This window comes from Sporothrix schenckii (genome assembly GCF_000961545.1).
Source record: "Sporothrix schenckii 1099-18 chromosome Unknown Cont44, whole genome shotgun sequence".
In the NCBI taxonomy this organism is placed as follows: domain Eukaryota; kingdom Fungi; phylum Ascomycota; class Sordariomycetes; order Ophiostomatales; family Ophiostomataceae; genus Sporothrix; species Sporothrix schenckii.
Window position 1 is genome coordinate 2,865,887 of NW_015971145.1, and position 19,868 is coordinate 2,885,754.

The window sequence follows — 19,868 nt, forward strand, 5'->3', positions numbered from 1 at the left end:
AGGAACGTTTGAATATTCGGCGTTGTCGATCGAGGCGAGTGTCACGAGAGTGTGATTCGATGTCCGTGGCCAGTCGGGGCCGGACGACAACAGCATGTGCAGAGCTCGGGGGAGCTTACGACGTATGACGAAGGTGTCGATCGTAGGCAGTGCCTGGTGGTGGTGGAATGCGAGCTCGGTCAAGATCGTTGTCATAGAATTGGAGGCGACGTTCGCTGTTAGGCACAGAAAAAGGTCGGGGGCGGAAAGAGCGACGAGTGCTCGTGAGATGTCGTGACAAAATAAAGTGGAGACGGACCGGACAGGGTCCAGATCGCTGAAATCCAGGTGGGGTTAGCGCTATCTTCAGGGGAGGTGTAACTGGCATCGTCCGATAACGGGCGCCCACAGTGGTCGTGTTAGTTGCGGTGAACTTTGCTTAGGAAGTCAACAAATGAGCAGGGAGTATGTTGTTATACATATGAAAATGCATCGTCATCGTCTTACGAGGACACATGTAAGCTTGCTGTAGGAGAGAGAGAAAAAGAAATGAACAAGAAAAAAGAAACAAAAAGAAATTAATTGAATTGAAAGAAATAGTAGCTTGCAACATAAACGGATTACACACTTGGAGACCTTGGTTTTCTTTTATTCCACGTATTATTTATTTTAAAATACGAGCTCAACATCCTACACAGTATTTGTCGACAGGTAATCTAACTTGTTAGTTTGTGACTGACGGTAGGTCATATGTGCCGACACTTGACTCACCCTGTCCATACTGGTCCTCCAGGGATGGTGTAATTCTGCGTTGTCAGTGTCTCTTCGAGCATCCCCTCAGACAACCTTGCTTCTGGGCCAAAACGTACATATGTGTTGCGCATTGCGTCCGAGTAAATGTCGATATTCAGCGATGGATCTTCAGCGGGCGTCAGTATTGTATTCCGACCGTCCTTTCGCATACTTTCCTGGCAAACGACCTACCATCGACACTGTACGCTCCTGGAAATGTCTTGTAAAAGGACGTCGGCGGCAGCTCCGTCCCGCCGCCGGTGACGTTGAGGTGCGCGCACTCCGGGTAGAACTGTGGCCGGTTCGCAATGTGAATGCTCACAATCTCGTGGCGCACCACGTAGAGGCCGGCCTGCAAGGACGCCGGGATCGTCACCGGCCACAGGTCCGGGGAACCGTCCCAGCGTTGGAACTGCTTTTGGTACCAGATGCCCTCGGCCAGGTTGCCGGTCCCGGCCAGCAGCCCGGCCTCCCAGATCTTGAACCAGCGCAGCGCATTGACGTCGACGCCCACACAGCCGCCCTCGTCCAGCGGCGGACAGGCCGCCAGCCACGCCGACATGGGTCCGACCGGGTGCAGCCAGTACCAGTAGACAGCCGTCAGGTTCTGGCCCGCCGCCACGGGAATGTACGCGGGGCCGGGCGTGCCGGGCTTGTTGCACGCCAAAAACGGGTCGGCGACACTGAAGATGGGGTCGATGGACGCCCACTTGCGCTGGACCATCCAGGGCTGCCCGTCCTGCTCGGCCGCATTTTCGTCTGGGTCGTAGCCGCGGTACCAGACCGGCGGGTCGCCGACGGTGTAGTTGGCGAGGCCGCCGTGGGCCTGGGCCATTGGTGTAAACAAAAAGCCGAGAAGGCCGAGAAGGCCGAGAAGGCCGAGGGAGGCCATGTACATGGCGGCGAATGTGAGGAGTAAAGGGATGATGCAACGACGTACCGAGACGGCCACTAAAAAGGGACAAAAACACAAGAGCACGGCTTTCTACTACGACAACGTGGTTTTACGAAACACGGAGCACGCAGGATCACGGAGGACCTGCAAATACACATCCGGGATGAGACTGTGGTGCCCGTATCGGTGCCATCCTTCCTTTGCTTCGGCCTGTGGTTCTTGCATGAGAGCAAACACATTTTCGAAGGTGTTCAAGAGGGCAAACGGGTTAGAACAAAATCGCGGAAGATGGAAAATGCACGAAACAAAACACGGCACCTCATCCGCAGCCTTTGTGGGGTAGTGTGCCACGGAGAAAATAGATTAATGTTCATTTATACCGGCACGACAGTAACATGCAGCGTCCATCTATATAATTAATGCCCGTCACGTCCGTTTCTACAAAATGTAATTATCTTTTTGCCCCAGTTTCTTTTTCCCTCCTTCCTTTTGTCCTTGCCATTGCATTGTTCCTTTCTCTCACTTACGTAAAAATGCAATAGGTGTGCTGGCCATTCATCTGATAAGAGCCGAGAGCCGTGAATTCGAAACGGAGCAAAAAGCTTATGAATGGAAGACTGTACCGAAAAGCCATGTGACGAATACAAGTAATTATACGCGAGTCCTGAAATTGACTACCCATGTGGCTGCCTCTGTACACCATTCCTCCCCATAACCCTTTTTTCGCCCCCTCTGCATTTCTCTTAAGAAACCCCGGAGGTATTGGTACGCGACGAGTAGCATGTTTCCGCCCTGCCAAGTTAAGATTCCTTCGTAGCCTTGCAAAGAAAGGGGAGGGAAGATTGCGGCCAACTCAATGGTTGTGCCAAACCATGTCTCGTAGAGTCTATGAGCCGTAGCGAGGTTTCTCTCGACTCTGGCTGCAAGTTCCTCCAGACCGTCCAGATCCTGCTTAGGAAAGTCGTCTACCCGTTTCCAGAGCACTTCTAATGCTATTGACAGTATCTCAATGGCTTTGGCGGGATCACTCTCGTGCGTGGCTTCAAGTGCCGTCCTGCCGTCAACGTCTTGTACAAAAACGTCGGCGCCGTATTCCAAGAGTAGCCGAATCACGCTCATGTGATTTGTCTGCAGCGCCTTAAAGAGTGTTGTTTGGCCGTCCTCGTTTTGTGCGTTTATATTCGCGCCGTGATCAAGAAGGAGTCTTACCGCCTCCGTATGTCCGCGCATGGCTGCCATATGAAGTGCCGTGTCACCCTTCGCAGTTTGTATGTGGATGTCGGCGCCTTCGGCGAAGAGCCATCCCAAGGCTTCGGTATGGCCGTTTTTGACTGCATAGGGGACTGTATTGTGGAGTATGCTCACACCCCAACGATTTAACGCATCGACTTCGGCACCGTTTTCGAGTGGTAGCGGAACCATTTCATTAATGCCATGATAGGCCGCGTCCCAGAGTCGCGTCTCACCATCTTTACTCCGCATATGAATGTCGGCGCCGTTATCGAGGAGTAGCCGAACAATTTCCGTACGGCCTTTTTCGGCGGCGTGGTGAAGCGCTGTATCGCCATGTGCGTCGCGTTCGTTAATATCTACCTTGCCGGTCTTCAGTATGTCCTCCACAACTGACGTCAGGCATAAGTAGCTTGCAACAGCCAGGCTGGTCATCCCGTACAATTTATCAAATTTGCGGGACTTGCGTAGCCAAGCGTTGTTTCGGAAATCAGTTGCATCTAAGAGGATGCGAACTTCTGACAGTAGTTCAAATCCAGCAGTGGGCTCCTGTGCGGCGAGGTGCCGATGCCAGTGTTTAGCGGCGTAATCAAACAATCTGGCTGGACATGTAAAGTGATCGACGTATTCCTTAAAGGAAACGTGTAGGTCTTGCAGCAGCAAATAGCGAACGCAGATCGAGGACATGACGCCGTGCAATTTGGGCAAGGCAAAACGTCCCTGCCAAACATTGCCTTCGCCTCTGGCACCGACGAGAAACTCTCTCGCGGTTTGATGGATGAAGACTAATGTTTGGTCATACACGCTGATGAAGAGGCCACAGAGGTTGGTTACGACGCTTTTAAACGTGTCGTCTGGCCATAGTTGTCTGTCAAGCTCAGCGGAGGTGGATGGTGGCGGCGACTTGTTATTTTGCAACGCAAAGGCCATGGCCACGGCGACGTTTGCTTCGCGGAGCGTCAGCGGTCTTTCGGCGGCAAGCACAATGGAAAGGATTGTTTCTGTTCGGTTTTTGTTTTTGCTCCGGTTCAGGATGTTTTCGTACGCGTCGGCCACCTCAGACGGCAGTATGGACAGAAGCTCGTCGATGTCGCAAGGTCGGCCGAATTCGCTCGGGCTTTGTCTGATAATGTCAAAGGTAAGATGCAGCCAAAGGTACGTGCGGTTGTTCATGCTCTTGAGGTGCGTTTTCAACCTCTCCTGGTCATCGCGACTAAACGAGCCGGCCACTTCGTCCACGAGCTCGTCAATGACAAGATCGATCTCCCGGCTTATTTCGGCGGACTTGTCGTCACCGTGGAACTTGATGCAATTGACCGTTGCGAACCTGGCGAATTGTTTTTCCAGGTCGTCATAGGGGCGGCTTGTGATGATGAACTTCAGCTTTGAGGTCTTGGCGGACGTGGGTTGTTGGTCCGTGTAAAACTGTCTCAGACAGTCGATGAGCTCATGCCGGCTCCTCTGTTCACATTCATCGAGTGCATCCAAAACACAGATGATTTCTCCGGCGTCGTCCGACTGAGCACAGCTGATTAAGATCTTCCACAGCTCCAGGAAATCCTGGGCCAGGCGCTTGCCATGGCTTTTGTGGCTTGGCAGCGCGTGCTGGATTAAGCGCTGGGATGCGTCCTCGGTGAACAAGCTGTGCAAGATGGCGCTGAGCGCATTGGCGGCAAGCGTGCGGTCTTCGTCTCCGTCTTTGAAGAAAAAGTGGCAAACGGTGGAGCCGCCACCGCCGGTGGACGCGCGCAGTTCGTCGACAATGGCCCGTGAGAGGACCGACTTTCCACAGCCAGGGCCGGCAGAGACCCAGAGAAGACTAGACGTGCTGGCATCGCGCAATGCATGGAATCTACTGTCGTTGAAGAACCATTCACACGTACCTTGGACTCTTTGGCGGTTAAAGTCTTTGTAGCTGTCGTAGGTGCATTGGAGATTGCGAAGAAGTTCTGTTTCTTTCTCCTCCCTCTCGCGGTCACGCGTCTGTAGCTCACTCTGTTCCAACGCCACGACAATATCACGCATGCCATGCAGTGTGCTGTCGTTGGCTCGTTGGATGTCGGCCCGGCAACTGATGTCCACAAGGTCCTTGCACGCCGTGTTCAACTTGGCAATTTTCTGTGCCTTTGTAACCCAGTTCACGGCGCCGACAACGCTCTGCAGTGCTCGGGAGCCTTGGCCCTTTGAAATATGGCAAATGACGGAGGCCTGGTACTCAATAATAGAAGCGTAGAGGTTGCTGAGAGACTTGAGAAAGTGGGCTCCGGTATTGCCATTGCGGAGGATCTCTTCGCCGGCATTCCAGTAGACTAGAATGTCGTTGATAGAATTGAAACCGTCAAGCATCGCTTCGTTCTGGGCGGAGGTATTTGTGAGCAGCTGGTAGGAGGGAGAAAAAAAAAGACGTTAGTAGATATACCAAAGTGTTTGACTGTTGCAGAAGCTGGTGGAATGGTCCAAGGGTAGAAGGAGGAGTGACACGCACTGAAAGAAGCATAGAAACGCTAGACCACGCCAGTGCTGCATACGGCTGGGCACTGACTGCATTTTTCACGATCGGATCGAAATAGAGCAAAAACTTGACCAGCTTTTCGGTCTGTTTGCGCACATTGATTGTCTTGCCCGAGGGAAGAGGCAGCTTCCACTGCTTGCCCTCACGCCGCTTCAATTGTGTCTGCACCACAGCTTCGACAGACCGCGGCACGGCCAGTTTCACGTCGTCCGCTGTCATGCCCTGCAGGGACACCAGGCATTCCTCGTAGCTGGCAGCAAGATCAGGAGACTTTTCTTGAAACAGGTGGAATGCCGCCGTCCAAGGCTCGATGTCGTCAGCGTCGGTTTGGGCCTCGGTTCCGGTGTCCGTCGTATCCGAGGGGTTCAGCGGCGGCGGCGTTGGAATCACTGGTGAGGTGGGTGTGGTAGCCAGAACAGCCGGCGTCTGGGATGGTGGGATGGCAGGTCTGAAAGCCAGACCAAGCGATGTGGTCTGGCCATATGTCATACCTTGTCCATGATTAGGCGGCGATGAATTGTCGACCAGTGGAGCCTGGGCAACACGCAGAGTGCTCGAACTTGGCGACACCAGCTCGAAGCCTTGTGGAGCGTGCACGGCATGTGCGAGCCCGATGTTCGTGAAATCGGGGTTCGACGGCCCACCGGCGCTGTGCCGCTCCCGTGAGAACAAAGTTTTGAATCCCTTCCGGGGCTTTTTGAGCCGTTCCGGCATTTTGTGGCGCTTTGAATAGTGCGGTCTGGCATGGGAGGAAAAGAAGAAAAGTAGAAACAACAAAAGGGTATGTTGTAAAGTTAATGGGTCTGTGAGTCCTCCTTGGCTCAGCCTCAACATTCGGTGGGCTTTGATGGCGAGCTGAGGATTCCTTGGTGCCCAACAGCTGGAAGCCTCAGCCACCATTACAATTCTAACATACATACCACATTCAGTTTTGGCGCGCGCGTTTTTTTATATTTTTTTTTTCCGAGTTGAGAGTTTCTTTCCGAGTTGAAACAACCAATGACAAGCCACCACAGTCCCCAAGCCTGCCGCACATAACCAGTGTTCTGTTCGGCACGTTGGCTGGCAAATCCTCGACCAGCTGAGGCTGCATTGTCGACAGTCAGCCTTATCAGACGGGCAAGTAAGGCAGCAGGAGAGCAGGGGAGCCCTCCTAAGCTGTAATAAGTGGTTCTGGGGATAGGTGGAGTCAGGAAAGAAATGTCCACCATCAACAGACCGAAATGTAGGCGTGAGGGAGCAGGAAATCTAATCCTTGGCCCACTCCTATTTCCAGCCGGGGAGCATGGATTGTTTTATTTACTACTGTCTGACGAGTGTACGGCGATGCTTGTTGAAATCTATGGTGGTCTAATGCGCTGTTAGTGGCCCCGGCCGCCGTGAGCGGCCCGTGCCTAGGTTGACTAACGGCGTCAGTTTACTAGTGGCAAATGGGCTGGTCCCTGGAGAGATCCCATTGCATCGCCGTTGAACCCACACGCCCGACATCGCCGGCCTCTCATGGCACTGGCCACTGGCCTAGAAGGGTGCGCTGAATCACCATTAAAACCCTGTTTTATGACAAGACTCGTACCAACGGGTATCGCGAGTACGAAGGGAACATTCGTAGAACGGTGTAGCTAGGACAGCCGGATTTAGTTCTGTCAAAACCGTTTCTGGAAAGGGATGCAAAAACCACCGTTTACATCAATTACGGAGGGTTGCCGTTATAGATAACAGTTTGTCTAAACAGTAGGCAGTGAGAGAACAGTTTAATTCAAAGCAGCATTTGTATACGGTTCCATATTAGGCACTTAGGCTATGTGGCCAAATTCGGTCGAGAAAGCCTACGACGCGGAGTCGCAACTAGGAGTATTGGCAGCAGTCTTTGCAACATGCTTCCCAGTTTTTCACTCTTCCCACATCTCGTCTAATAGTATACGAGTCGTCTCCGGTTCCCTTCTGGTAGGATAAAGTGCCAAGATAGAAAATTAGAACTCCGGGACATATAACACGGACAAATACCGAACTACTGAACTTCGTCCTCACTGGTGGAATAACTTGTCTTGTGTACTTCCGCCTCCCGCCCTCTCGATATTATCTACAGGCCTCGACCGACGAGACGGAGATACCACGAATGACGTCCTTGCTGATCATGGCCCATCTTCGACTGGAACCAGTACATGGGATCGGTTTTCGGCGCCCGGCCCAAGACAAATAAATAGTTGACAAGATGGACATATTTGCGGCCAAAGATGCGACGACACGGTGGGCTTGGAGATGTGGTGATAGGTGACATGATAATGTGGTATGATATAAACAAGAAACGACTGCATCGGCAAGTCATGGACGGTGTGTAGAGTGTAGACAGCCAAGCGTCGAGTTCAACTCAGCGCCCAGACTCACATCCAGCTCTCTTGCCTTGGGAGCCTTCCATCCGTCTTCATATCATCCGCAAGCTGCTTCCCATCAGCCGAAGACAGCCAATATGCTCAATATTTAACCTCCTCAATCCCTTTCTTCCCACGCATCCAAAAACAAACATCTCCGCAGCAAGTCCCCGAATATATAGACCGGTTTCCTCTTCTGCAGTATATTTTTCTCTCCCTGGTCTCTTTCCCCCATTTCCCTTTCCCTCTTCGTCTTATTTTTAATTTGACATCGTCTCCAAGACACACCTCTTCAAAATGGTGCACCTCATCTCCGCCCTCCTCCTCGCCGGCTCGGCCATGGCCCTGCCCGCCCGCGAGATCTTTGGCATCCAGCAGACCTGCACTGTTCCCGCCTCCATCCCGGCCGTGTCCAATGCCAAGCTGCCGGACCCCTTCACGGCCTCCGACGGCACCAAGGTTACCACAAAGGACCAGTGGGCCTGCCGCCAGCAGGAGATTCTCAAGGCCATGGAGCAGTACGAGCTCGGCGACTTCCCCGGACCGCCCGATGCCGTCAAAGGCACCCTGACGGGCAACAGCCTCAAGGTCGACATCACCGTCGGCAGCAAGTCGGTGTCCTTTACGAGCACCATCAAGAAGGGCTCGGGTGGCGGCGCCGCCATTATTACCATTGGCGGGTCCTCGCTGCCCATCCCCGGCACGGTCAGCACGATCAACTTTGACAACGACGGCTTCGCGTCGCAGGCGTCGGGCTCGTCGCGCGGCCAGGGCAAATTCTACACGCTGTTTGGCGCGGGCCACAGCGCGGGCGCCCTGACGGCGTGGGCCTGGGGTGTGGGCCGCCTGATTGACGCGCTCGAGCAGGTCAATGCGACGTCGGGCGTCGACACCACCAAGCTGGGCGTGACGGGCTGCTCGCGCAACGGCAAGGGCGCGTTCGTCGTGGGCGCGCTCAACACGCGCATAGCGCTGACGCTCCCGCAGGAGTCGGGGTCGGGCGGCGCCGCCTGCTGGCGCATTTCGGACGCGGAGAAGAGCGCGGGCAAGAACATCCAGACAGCCGGCGAGATTGTGGGCGAGAACGTGTGGTTCTCCAAGAACCTCAACAGCTACACGGCCAAGACGAGCACGATGCCCGAGGACCACCACATGCTGGCGGCGCTGACGGCCCCGCGCGGCCTGTTTGTCATTGAGAACGATATCGACTGGCTGGGCCCCGTGTCGACCACCGGCTGCATGAAGGCGGGCCGGCTGATCTACAAGGGCGTGGGCGCGCCCAACAACATGGGCTTCTCGCTCGTGGGCGGCCACTCGCACTGCATGTTCCCGAGCGCGCAGCAGGCCGACTTGACGACGTACATCAACCACTTTTTGCTGGGCACGGGCGCGGCGCCCGGTGCCGTCGAAAAGTCGTCGGCGACTGTCGACATGTCCAAGTATGTCGACTGGACCCCGCCGACTCTGTCGTAGGTGGGAAGCAGGTTTGAATGTTCAATGCGTCGAAATTCTGGTGTCATGTACTGAAATATGGTCGCAAAACGAGATGCAGTCGGTAGTGTGTCTTCGTCGTCGGGTGTAAGTATGTCATATGGAGTTGCTCCATTCAATTGTACATAAAATCAGAAGTGAAAATAAAAGCAAGGGCCGATTATGTCACCTAATGTCAGGATAAAAAAAAAAAAATAACGACAAATATCGTGACAAAGTAAACACGTGCTCAGAAAACACCAAAATGAATGCCGTAGCCCTATGATGCATCCCGTCACGTGGTGCATCCCCCTTCGTAGTGAACAGCCACTCACCTGCTCACGGAGTCCCCGCCTCCCCGGCCTCGGGCACATCGGGCATCCAGCCCTTGGGCCGCTCGCTGCCGCGCACCCGCAGGTCGTAGCCAAGTCGCTCCACCTTTTGCACGGACGTCTGCAGCGTTTGTGTCTTTATCTTCCACGACTTGTCGTGCCGCTGCGGCAGCATCCGAAAGAAGCTGTCCAGCTCCTGCATGTCGCCGACAATCGTTCGCCCCTGTCCACTCTGGTCGGCTCCGTCACCTCCATCACTCGCCAGCTCGCCCCGCAGCGCCGCCGACGTTGTTGCGAACCGCATCATCTCGCCCGACAGGTCGAAGACGCCCATCAAGAAGTCGTTGTCGTCGGGCACGATCCGGGGGGCGTCCTCGTCGTTTTGGCTCTCGCCGTCCCCGGTGTCCCCAGTGTCCTTGGTGTCCTTGGTGTCCTTGGTGTCCTTGGTGTCCTTGGTGTCCTTGGTGGCCCGGCCCTCCACGCACAGGGCCGCCACCTGCTCGGCCGCCTCGTCTGGGCTCAGCAACACCTGGTGCCGCAGGTAGTGCAAGAACGTCAGCGCCTCGAGCAGCTCCTCCATCCCAAACAGCACCCGCCCGTACCGCCCGCGGTTGATCCCCTGCATCTCCGGCGCGATGCCCGCCAGCAGCCGCCCAATCTCGCCCAGCCGCCGGGTGACTTCGCTGTCGACGTCGCGCGGCAGCTCGGGGTGGATGCGCCGGACGCGCTGGAGCGCAAAGATGATCTTCTTGCTGAGGGCTGTAATGTCGCGCGAGGCCTTGACGATGCGTTCGCGGCGGTCGTGGTGCGCGTCCAGGTGGTCGCGAAAGCCTTCGAACATGGCAGTGTAGGCGTTGCGGACCGTTGGAGCAGCAGCAGTCGGTGGAGGGCCGGTCCGGCGCGCCATCTTCTTATGATCCGGCGCGTCACCAGCGGCGCCGTTGCTGTCCGCTTGCCACCGGCGTTTGCCTTCGGGGGCCATTGCAGTGAGGATTGGGGCGCTGGAATGTTGGGTTGGCGTTGGTATTTAGGTTGCGGCCAAGAGGATAAAAGGGGGCTTAGGAGATCAGGAGTCAACGGGTACGGCGTGCACTCGTGATCGTATCGCCGTCAACGAGGGAAAGAACGAATGTCGTTGAAAAGTTTCCTCGAAAGGCAAGCTCCAGACAAATTGTGGGGCATGCAAGATGCTCCACTCTTTTGCTCGATCGGCGCAGAGGACCCACTGGAAACAAGCCCCTGGAAAGCCCACCCTCAACCGCTACAGTTTTAGCGCAATTTCAACGTCAGGAGCTCACTTGCCCAATTCAGTTTTCTTGCTTCCGCTACATAACATCACATCAGACAGCACAGCACCGCCACCGACAGCATGGCCTCACCACCTGTGACACGACGGCGGGTACAGCTGCAGGAAAGGAAGAAAGAGAAAGTGGAGGAGTTCCAAGACAGCAGGACCTATCGCACGGCCACCTTCTTTGGCAATGCCACGGCCGTCTACGGCGCTGCCGCCGCGCTCCGCATCGTCCTCCTCGTCTACGGCCTTTGGCAGGACGCCAACTCGCCTGTCAAGTACACAGACATTGACTACCTGGTCTTTACGGACGCGGCCCGCTTCGTCGCCAAGGACGGCGGCTCGCCCTACGACCGCGAGACGTACCGGTACACGCCGCTGCTCGCGTGGCTGCTGCTGCCGACGGCAGCCGAGGCTGGTGGTGTGCTAGGGCAGCAGCTGCTGTTTGCGTCCGGCAAAGTCTTGTTTGCGGCCGCCGATCTTGTCGCGGGGTGGCTGCTCGAGCGAGTGCTCCGGGAACAGCTGCGTGTAGCATCGCCCGCGCATGCGACGACCGCCCGCATCTACGCCAGTGTCTGGCTGCTGAATCCCATGGTGGCCGCCATCAGCACCCGCGGCAGCGCCGAAGGACTGCTGGGTGCGCTTGTGGCCGCCCTCTTGTGGGCCGTGCACGTGGCGCGGCAGCCGCTGCTGGCGGGCCTCCTGTTGGGCGCCGGCGTCCATCTCAAGATCTATCCCTTCATCTACGCGCCGGCCATTGTGTGGTGGATGGACGCCGACAATATGGGGCAGAGTGGGGGGCGGGCGCCGGCCAAGGTGTCCAAGAAGAACAGCAAGAAGGTCGACAAGCCTGTGTACCCGATCCTTGCCTTTGTGACGCCCGCACGGCTGCAGCTCGCCGGTGCCAGTCTGGCCATCTTTGTCGGGCTCAACGTGGTCATGTACTCGATGTAGGTCAAACGTTGCCGCATAGCTTTTACTAGACCGCAGCACTGACATCTTCCCCCAGATATGGCTTCCCTTTCCTCCAGCACACGTACCTCCACCATGTCACCCGCATCGACCACCGTCACAATTTTAGCCCCTACAACACGCAGCTCTACCTGTCGTCCGCGGCGGCGGCAGCCATCACCGGAGGCGCTGCAAACAGCACAATCGCGGCGGCCACGTCGACCACTCCGTGGCTTCCGCCCATTGAAAGTCTCGCGTTCGTGCCCCAGCTGCTCCTCGCCACCGTCCTCCTGCCCCTCGTTCTCGCCAAAAAGGACCTCCCCGCCACCCTGCTCGCCCAGACGTTTGCCTTTGTCGCCTTCAACAAGGTCTGCACGAGCCAGTATTTCCTGTGGTACATGGTGCTGCTGCCCGTGTACCTGCCGCAGTCGTCGTTTGTCCAGTCGCCCCGGAAGGGCGTGCTCGCGCTCGTGCTGTGGGTGGCCGGCCAGGCGGCGTGGCTGCAGCAGGGATTCCTGTTGGAGTTTCTGGGGCAAAGCACGTTTGTGCCGGGACTGTGGCTGGCGTCGCTGGGGTTCTTTACGGTCAACTGCTGGATCCTGGGCGTGATAGTGGGCGACGTGGCGGGCGCGTAGATGGCGTCCGACAGGGCAAGCCTAGCGCAGTGTGTACGACAAATGTGTTAGCACAGAAGAAAAGCTCGTCAGGCAAAATCGGATGGAGCTTTTGTTGCATTTTTAGCGGAAACTGATCAGTTATATATCAAAGCCAATAGAGTTTGTTTGTGTCACTTTTGCCCATGCCTTCATTTTGACGTCTCGCCTGTTCCGGAAAACGACAAAATAGAATCAAATTGTGCAGGACAAGGGATGACAGCATGAAACCAACCAGGATTTCTATGCAAGTCCAGTTTCCTTCCCCGTCTCCCCCTTAGCCTCGTTTTAAATGACAACAGCATATTTTCCAAATTTCCTAAAAAAAAAACATAAAACAAAACGCCTTGCTTCATCATGCTACACATTGCAAAGAACTCAAAACGAGAAAAGAATGATGAGGGCTGTATCAAAAATGTCACCAAAACAACATAGATAAATTCAAACAAGGGGGAATCGTAGTATAAGCAACAACGGATGGGGGTATGGAGTGACAAAAGACACGAAAAGGAAAAGGAAAGGGAAAGAAAAAGAAAGAGTGTGGTGAATGCCGGTCAGGCTATATCGTCGCCAGGGCCACCAGGAAAGCATAGTTGCTCAACTTTAACGACACAACGCGCTTCTTAGGGAACTCGGCGTTGATAATGAGGCGTCCGTCTTTGCTCAGCGTGCGCTCGCCAATGCTCTCCGACAGCTCCTCCCACTGAACATCGGGCCGCACGCGACTGAGCTCCGACACAATGGTCTCACTCCAGACGCCCGATGCGTACCCGTTGTGCAGCAAGAAGAAGGGGTTCAACGGCGGCACGGGGAACTCGAGGTCGACGTAGCGGATCCGCAGGTGCTCCAGCTTGGTGAGGCGGTCGAGCGACCGCACAGCCGATAGGACCAGAGCCTCGAACGCGCGGATGAAGTTGAGATCCGTGACCCCTGAGCCGGATTCGTGCCAGTGGCTCACTTGCCGGCAACAGTTCTTGACAGTGAGCTCGACCGACTTGAGGCGGGTGGTGCGGGGATCGGCGATCCGGGCAGCGACATCGAAAAACGTGCGACAGACGCGGCCCGTGTACGACAGGTGCATCAGGGCCGGTGTGGCCGCGGCCAGACTGGAACAAAAGTGCACCTTGTCCATCACCTTTAAGAAATAGGGCGGGAACGAAATCTCCTGGCGGTAGTCGCCCTCGATGCATAAATTCAGGGACGTCAGGTTCGTAGTATCGGGTATATGGGGCAGAATGGTGGCCATGGTCAGATAGCTTTTGGATTTGGGTTTGCTGTATACGGCCTGCCAGCCAGAAAGGTTCGGCAGAGCAGCCGCAATGTTCTGGAAATCTTGTTGGGAGCGGATGAGATTCCATTGGCCTTTGCACACCAGAGTTCGCACTGTGGTAAGCTGAGGAAGCGGACGCTGCGGCACACTGGGTGTCAGTAACGCATCGGCTACAAGGTCGGCTGAGGACTCGGCAAGACTGTTAGGGTCTGATGGCGCCGGTGCGTTGTACAGATCGTGTGCAAAGTGCTGGACCTGGGGCGCCTTTTTGCGCTCACCACCTTCCAGGGTGAGGACAGATAGATTGGGGAAGGCGGCGCCGAGGACCAAAAAGGCCTCTTCGAGCGAGCAATTATTCGCCGGTAACGTGTACGTCGCATTGGAGAGGCCGTCCAGGAAAAGAGTCGGTACCATCGATGCCGCAGACAGCGCAGGCGGTGCTACTCTGGGCTGGAAGACGGGGAACCACAGTTCCACGTGCCGAACATAGGATCGCAGATGCGGGAAGCACCCAAAGTGGGCCATTGTACTGATCAAATTAAAGCCAGTGGCCTTGATCTTGATGCGACAGTACAGGCGCTTTTGGATGAGCATACGCCACACGCGGGTGAAGGTGGCCATCCTGGTCAACCGCTTGTCGGGCCAGCTCTTCGTCATGGGTGACACACGGCAGTCAAAGACGCGGTCAAGGATCAGTTCTTGGATCTCAATGGGCAAGTCCTGGAGGGAAAGCGTCTGATTACAGGAGGAAGACGTTGCCGACTCTGTTTTCTGCTCTTTGTCTTTGCTGATATCGTTGTGCGTTATGTGATCAAGATCAGAGCCGAAGTGAGAATGTAGTGTGCTGGGAGACGTGGCCACGGAAGTGATAGGCGAGAATGTCGGTGTCACAGGGAGGCCAGAGATGTCCATATCTATTGACAGGTCCTGAGGCTCTTTGGCGATGGTGGACGACGCAAGCTTGAAGTAGTCAATCTCCGGCTCGCCTTCTCTATCAAGCGAGTTCAGGTCCAACAGATCCATGGCAACAGACCGGGGGCTGCCTGACATGTCCGGCTGCGCGGGTGCTTTCCCAGCCAAGTCAACCCCATGCTGCATGTGCATGTCCACACCCGCATCCAACCTCATGCCCATGTCCACGTCCAGGGGCCCATCGTGGTCGTCAACAAAGTCTTCGCCGTGCTCCATGCCATCCGGGCACCCGAAGCAGCAAAGATCGTCGGTTCTCTGCTCAGGTTGAGGGAAAGGTGTACTACTCGGTCGCGTTGGTGGCACAAAGTCTTGCGTGCGGGCTTGTGGCAGTGCGGGGTTCGAGGAACCTGGCGAGACAGGACTGGATGCGGCGGTCATGACAGAGGCCAGATCCACGGAGGTCTGGACGGCATTATAGTCGCTGTTCGCCAAGTGTCGGGCCGGTCGCGCAGACCGGGCATCGAGGGACAGAGGTGTGGCTGGACGGTTTTCATCGTCAGAGTGCTCTGGCGAGTGCGGCTCCGTCCGCGAATCCATGTCTGTGGAGGATCCCATGCGCTGGAACTATGTATGCCTGACGGCCGTGCTCGGAGTCGAAAGATTGAGGAATAATTCGTAGGATGCTTCTTTCAATGCAGGTCGTTCGATATCAAAGCCAAGTGATGGGCGGTCAGTGGTTTTGAACGAATGGCTCGCCGTTAGAACGTATCGGTCGGCGAAAGAGAAAGGGAAGATTATCGCAAAGATATTCAAGGTCGCGAGAGAGCCAGAGCATATGGCTGGTGAGACTGGTGTATTCTATTCTGGTAATAGCGAAGTGCTGGCAGCAGGGTTGGGCTTCGGCAATTGGGCGTGCATCAAAAGCGGTTCTCTAGCCGTTGAGAGGCCCGCGAGGCCGGCAAACGAAAGGGTGCAGAAAGGTGGGTTCGATCAGACCAGCAATGTGAGTGGACGAAGCCTCATAGGGAAGCACAATTGCAGGACGGACTGTGGTTGGATTGGAGCAGGTCGCGTGAGAGTTGGTCAGGCCAAGATTGGCCGGTGAGGAGATGCGTTTTGTGGGCGTTTCGGTTGCAAACGAGGCCACGGCGGAGTATCGATGGGGGGGAGGGCGACAGAGGAGAAAAGAGAGACAAGAAGACAACCAAGACGAGAGGGTGATGATGAGGACGGAATCTTGAGCTTGGAACGACCGTGGGATACGAAGAAGACGACGACACATACAACGCTCGTAAAAGAGGAAGTTGAAGAACAGTACTGAAGATCAGCTGGAAGAAGGGCCAGGTTCCGGAAGCTGAAGAGACGAAACGCAAAAGAACTGGCACCTGGCAGACAAAGGAACACAAAGTGGTGGCAGAACAGCGAGGAACGAAGAGACAAGAAATGTAGGCGATAGGACAGCGCTGAGACGGCGAGCGCCAAGAGCAAGACTAAATTGGGCGGAACAAAATGAAACGGCGGCTATCAGACACAGGACTGTACAGGCGAGACAGGGTGTACGGCAGGCTGCAGATTGTTGGAGCTGGTCGGAAGGCTGCGCAAGGCGGACAGAATACAAACAAAAAAAAATGTGATGGCAGAGGAGAATATGCAAAACGACTAGGAAATAGACACGCCGAGAGACATGCAAAAAGAAGGAAGGAGGCAAGGCAACCGAATGTCGCTGCTTGGAAGGCACGACCGGTACTGACAAAAGCAGAAGGCACACCACTCCTCCAAAGATAACGCTCGAACATGAAATTACAGCCTCATCTCGGCCATGACGAAATCAGAAGGCGCAGCTCACAAGGCCTGCACGGCCTGCACACCCCAAAGCAAGATTCCCGACAGAGCCAAATACGAAGCTGAAGTCATCTGACACCCGATTCCCGGTACTATCCGCCTGTCGTTCCTCACCCACTTGCCTACCTCCCTTGCTCTTTCCACATTTGAGACAGGGCATTTTCGTTTTCATCCCTTCCTGCCGTTTGAAATTACGGAAACTGTGCAAACAGAATCCAAAATGGCCAGTTCCAGCCCACGACACTGGCAGGCGCGACCCAGCAAACTGTCACAGGACCCGCAAAGGACCCTCATTTACAGTGGATCGCGACGTCTATCCGCTGCGCGTTGAGTGGTTTTTTAGCGTGTCATGGCCCAAATATAACAGTGGGAATGGGCCCCAACCCCATGCCAGTAGAGAGGTCCAGAGCCAGCACATGGACACAGTGTACTTAGGACGTGTTAAGAGGATCTTGGTGCTGTCTGCATATTTTCACCGTCCGTCATTCCGATTTCGTGTTGCATCCTTTAAACCGATGATCTCTCACTCATCCCATGTACTCAATCTTTACACTCGAATTCAATCGTCAAGGATTTCTACGAGTACGGCCCCTATTGCACACGACTGTTTGTAATTGTTGTCGACTTCCGTTTGAACAAATATCACGTGATGCAATTTATCCTCATTTTCACCCTTTTTATGTGCGACTGCATCTGCCGATCCTGCAAATCAAATTTCGGCTATCACTGCCGGTGAGCAGTGCCAGTAAAAGACTATGAGGTCAGATGGATATGGCAGATTGGTTCCTTGGAAAAAGATAAAGCCAGACGAGATACAGGATGCATGACGAGGGCATGGCTGACGTAGTAGTCGTCAGGTGAGCACAAGTGAACTCGTTTGTTTGGTTTTGGGACGATCGATGAGATCGAGGCTTCACGCTCGATTTACTTCCTTTACGATAAGTTTTCTCTTTTTTGAATTTAAATGAGCATGAAAGACTAGTCCCAAATTCCGGTTACAAAATTTCTTTTTACAAGGCGTATCTACAATATCTGGAAATAATTCAAAGATGACGCGGTATACACCCCACGGCCACCAGTCCATACATCGCAAGACGATAGGTTGTGCTCATCCCAAAAAGTGAGATAATTGTGTAAGATACTGTCCCTAAAATGTGTTTATCCCAAGCTTCCACAATATAATAGGTAAGATTGAGAGCGAGTGAAAAGAAGTTATACAAGAGCTTGGGGGGAGGCAACAACAAAAAAATCGAAATAAAAAACTAAAGGGATGTTCAAACTATGCCATCATAAATACCAACTCCAGTCATCAAACGCACAGTACGCGCCCCTCTGAACATTTACAGATTGCCATTGTTGGCAATCCAGAATGTCGTGTTTGGTCCATTGTTCCACACCCTCGCACCCGTCAACGACCCCAGCTCAATGATGCGCTTCTTCAACGCGCGCGGGCTGTAAATCTCCTCGTACTTGATCAGGTACGCCGCCAGCCCGGCCACATGCGACACGGACACGCTCGTCCCGGACATGATGCCCAGTTCCGTCGTCGTGGGGCCAATGAAGGTGGACAGGACGTCGATACCGGCCGCGAAGATGGTCACCTCGGGCCCGTAGTTGGCCCACTCGACGCGCTCGTCGGTCGTCTGGTTGATGGCGCTCACGGTGATGGAATCGACGGCCGAGGCAGGCGAGATTGTGGCAGTGCTGTTGTCGCCGTTGTTGCCGGCGGCCGACACCACGACAATACCTGCGTTGACGACGGCCGTGACGGCATCGTTGGCCGCCTGGAGACGGCCGCCGGTGATGGGCACGGTGACGACGGCGCGCCCGGCAATGCCCCGGCCCGTGACGTTGGCCACGATCCAGTTGAAGCCCTTGACGACGTCGTTCATGGTGGCGTGGCCCGTGCTGTCCAGCGTCTTGACGGCGACCAGCTCGCAGTTCTTGGCGACGCCAAACGTGCGCCCGCCGATGATGCCCGCGGCGTGCGTGCCGTGGCCGTGGTCGTCGCCAATGACATCGTTCAGGACATTCGTGCCCCAGATGGCGCGGCCCTGGAAGTCGGTGTGGTTGAGCTGGATGCCCGTGTCGGACACGTACACCGTTGTGCCGTAGCCGGCCGAGTTGTCGTAGACGTAGCCCGAGCCCGGGTCGACCTGTGCGTGGCTGATGCGCGACAGTCCGGGCTGCGCGTTGATCTCCGTGGCCGACTCGGTGGCGCGCACCACGCAGTTCTGCTCGAGGTATTCAATCTCCGGTGCGTCGTAAATCTCCTTCATGGTCGCGTCGTCGGCACTGTCCAGGGTGATGGCGCGGAACCCGGGGATCTGGATGGCGGCGAACCGGGCCTCTTCGTGGGCAAAATCAGGCAGGCGGATCGACGAGGCATCCGCCCGGTCCGCCTCGCTCTCGGCGCGCGCCTTGAGGACGAGCTGCCGGCGCTGCAGATTCCTCCGCGCAAGCGAGGTGGCCACCTGGGCTTGGTGGGCTTTGACGGCGGTGTCGGAGACGCTGGTCTTATAGACAGCAATGTAGGAGCCGGCGACGGGCTGGTCGACTTGCGGGTTGAGGACCTTGTACGAAGGGGTATCAAGAGCTGAGTCGCGGCTCTGGATATCGAAATGGTTTGCGTCGGCGTCATCGCTTGCGTTCGCCGAGGAAATATACATGGACGAGGCGGCGAGCCACGCCACGACCGTCGATAAGCTTGGTAGGGGCGCCATGGTGTGTGTAGCGCTGAGGCACAAGGTCAAGTCGGCGCCACCAAACAGTAGCAAAGGTACAAATCGATAAGGTGGCCCCAATGTAAATATTTATGTCGCCGTCTTAACCAGCTTCATCGACTGACAAAAGGCCTGCCTGTCTGTGCGTTTCCTTTTGTAAACTACAAAAGAGGATTCAAAGGCGGATGGGAAAAGAGGGACACAGGTAGATATAAGAAAAATGATAGCAAACAATAATAAGACGTAAGTGAAATAGACTCAAGGCAAAAAGGAGGGGAAATTTAATCAAACATCTCAAATCTCACTGGGAACAGACGAAGGCAATGCCACACAAATGAGATGACAGAAGCCGCGGACATCTCCTACGAAACCTAGCCATGAGGCAGAAAGTATGATCTGGATGGGCCAAGCACGGTTCGAAGCCGGATAGTGGGCGGCCCCAGGACGACCAGAAAGCATCCAATATACGATGGAATGACCAGAGCGGGATATTTGTCTAGTTGGTTTCCGGCAAGGAGCATAAAGGGGTGACAGCCGAGATGCGACCACAAGGCGCAATTAGGGAAAATGCGGGTGTTGGCACCGGCGCTGTTTTGATGAAATGATGAAAGGCGGGAGAAGGTTGTGTACGTGAGGACGTTGGTCTG

At 55.2% G+C, this 19,868-nt stretch overlaps 7 protein-coding genes across 7 annotated transcripts; 2 read left to right on the forward strand and 5 right to left on the reverse strand.

Moving 5' to 3' along the window:
• Nucleotides 1-746: 746 nt before the first annotated feature.
• SPSK_09633 (cellulose-growth-specific protein) lies at nucleotides 747-1,669 on the reverse strand (the record flags this gene model as incomplete). Its single annotated transcript, XM_016736205.1, has 2 exons — nucleotides 747-898; nucleotides 964-1,669. The coding sequence occupies 2 exons, from the start codon at nucleotides 1,667-1,669 to the stop codon at nucleotides 747-749; spliced, it is 858 nt and encodes a 285-aa protein (XP_016587650.1).
• A 648-nt stretch (nucleotides 1,670-2,317) lies between these two features.
• Nucleotides 2,318-6,122, reverse strand: SPSK_08353 (uncharacterized protein; the record flags this gene model as incomplete). The annotated part of the gene is made up of 2 exons (XM_016734953.1): nucleotides 2,318-5,275; nucleotides 5,316-6,122. 2 exons carry the CDS (start codon nucleotides 6,120-6,122, stop codon nucleotides 2,318-2,320), a joined length of 3,765 nt encoding a protein of 1,254 aa, XP_016587651.1.
• Nucleotides 6,123-8,074: 1,952 nt separating this feature from the next.
• Nucleotides 8,075-9,250, forward strand: SPSK_09420 (uncharacterized protein; the record flags this gene model as incomplete). The annotated part of the gene is made up of 1 exon (XM_016735992.1): nucleotides 8,075-9,250. The coding sequence occupies one exon, from the start codon at nucleotides 8,075-8,077 to the stop codon at nucleotides 9,248-9,250; it is 1,176 nt and encodes a 391-aa protein (XP_016587652.1).
• A 336-nt stretch (nucleotides 9,251-9,586) lies between these two features.
• SPSK_09584 (uncharacterized protein) lies at nucleotides 9,587-10,561 on the reverse strand (the record flags this gene model as incomplete). The annotated part of the gene is made up of 1 exon (XM_016736156.1): nucleotides 9,587-10,561. One exon carries the CDS (start codon nucleotides 10,559-10,561, stop codon nucleotides 9,587-9,589), a length of 975 nt encoding a protein of 324 aa, XP_016587653.1.
• Nucleotides 10,562-10,948: 387 nt separating this feature from the next.
• On the forward strand, nucleotides 10,949-12,456 carry SPSK_09150 (phosphatidylinositol glycan, class M; the record flags this gene model as incomplete). The annotated part of the gene is made up of 2 exons (XM_016735729.1): nucleotides 10,949-11,820; nucleotides 11,880-12,456. The coding sequence occupies 2 exons, from the start codon at nucleotides 10,949-10,951 to the stop codon at nucleotides 12,454-12,456; spliced, it is 1,449 nt and encodes a 482-aa protein (XP_016587654.1).
• A 577-nt stretch (nucleotides 12,457-13,033) lies between these two features.
• Nucleotides 13,034-15,253, reverse strand: SPSK_08699 (uncharacterized protein; the record flags this gene model as incomplete). Its single annotated transcript, XM_016735287.1, has 1 exon — nucleotides 13,034-15,253. The coding sequence occupies one exon, from the start codon at nucleotides 15,251-15,253 to the stop codon at nucleotides 13,034-13,036; it is 2,220 nt and encodes a 739-aa protein (XP_016587655.1).
• A 2,585-nt stretch (nucleotides 15,254-17,838) lies between these two features.
• On the reverse strand, nucleotides 17,839-19,221 carry SPSK_09245 (alkaline serine protease Alp1; the record flags this gene model as incomplete). Its single annotated transcript, XM_016735821.1, has 1 exon — nucleotides 17,839-19,221. The coding sequence occupies one exon, from the start codon at nucleotides 19,219-19,221 to the stop codon at nucleotides 17,839-17,841; it is 1,383 nt and encodes a 460-aa protein (XP_016587656.1).
• Between the last annotated feature and the right edge of the window lie 647 nt (nucleotides 19,222-19,868).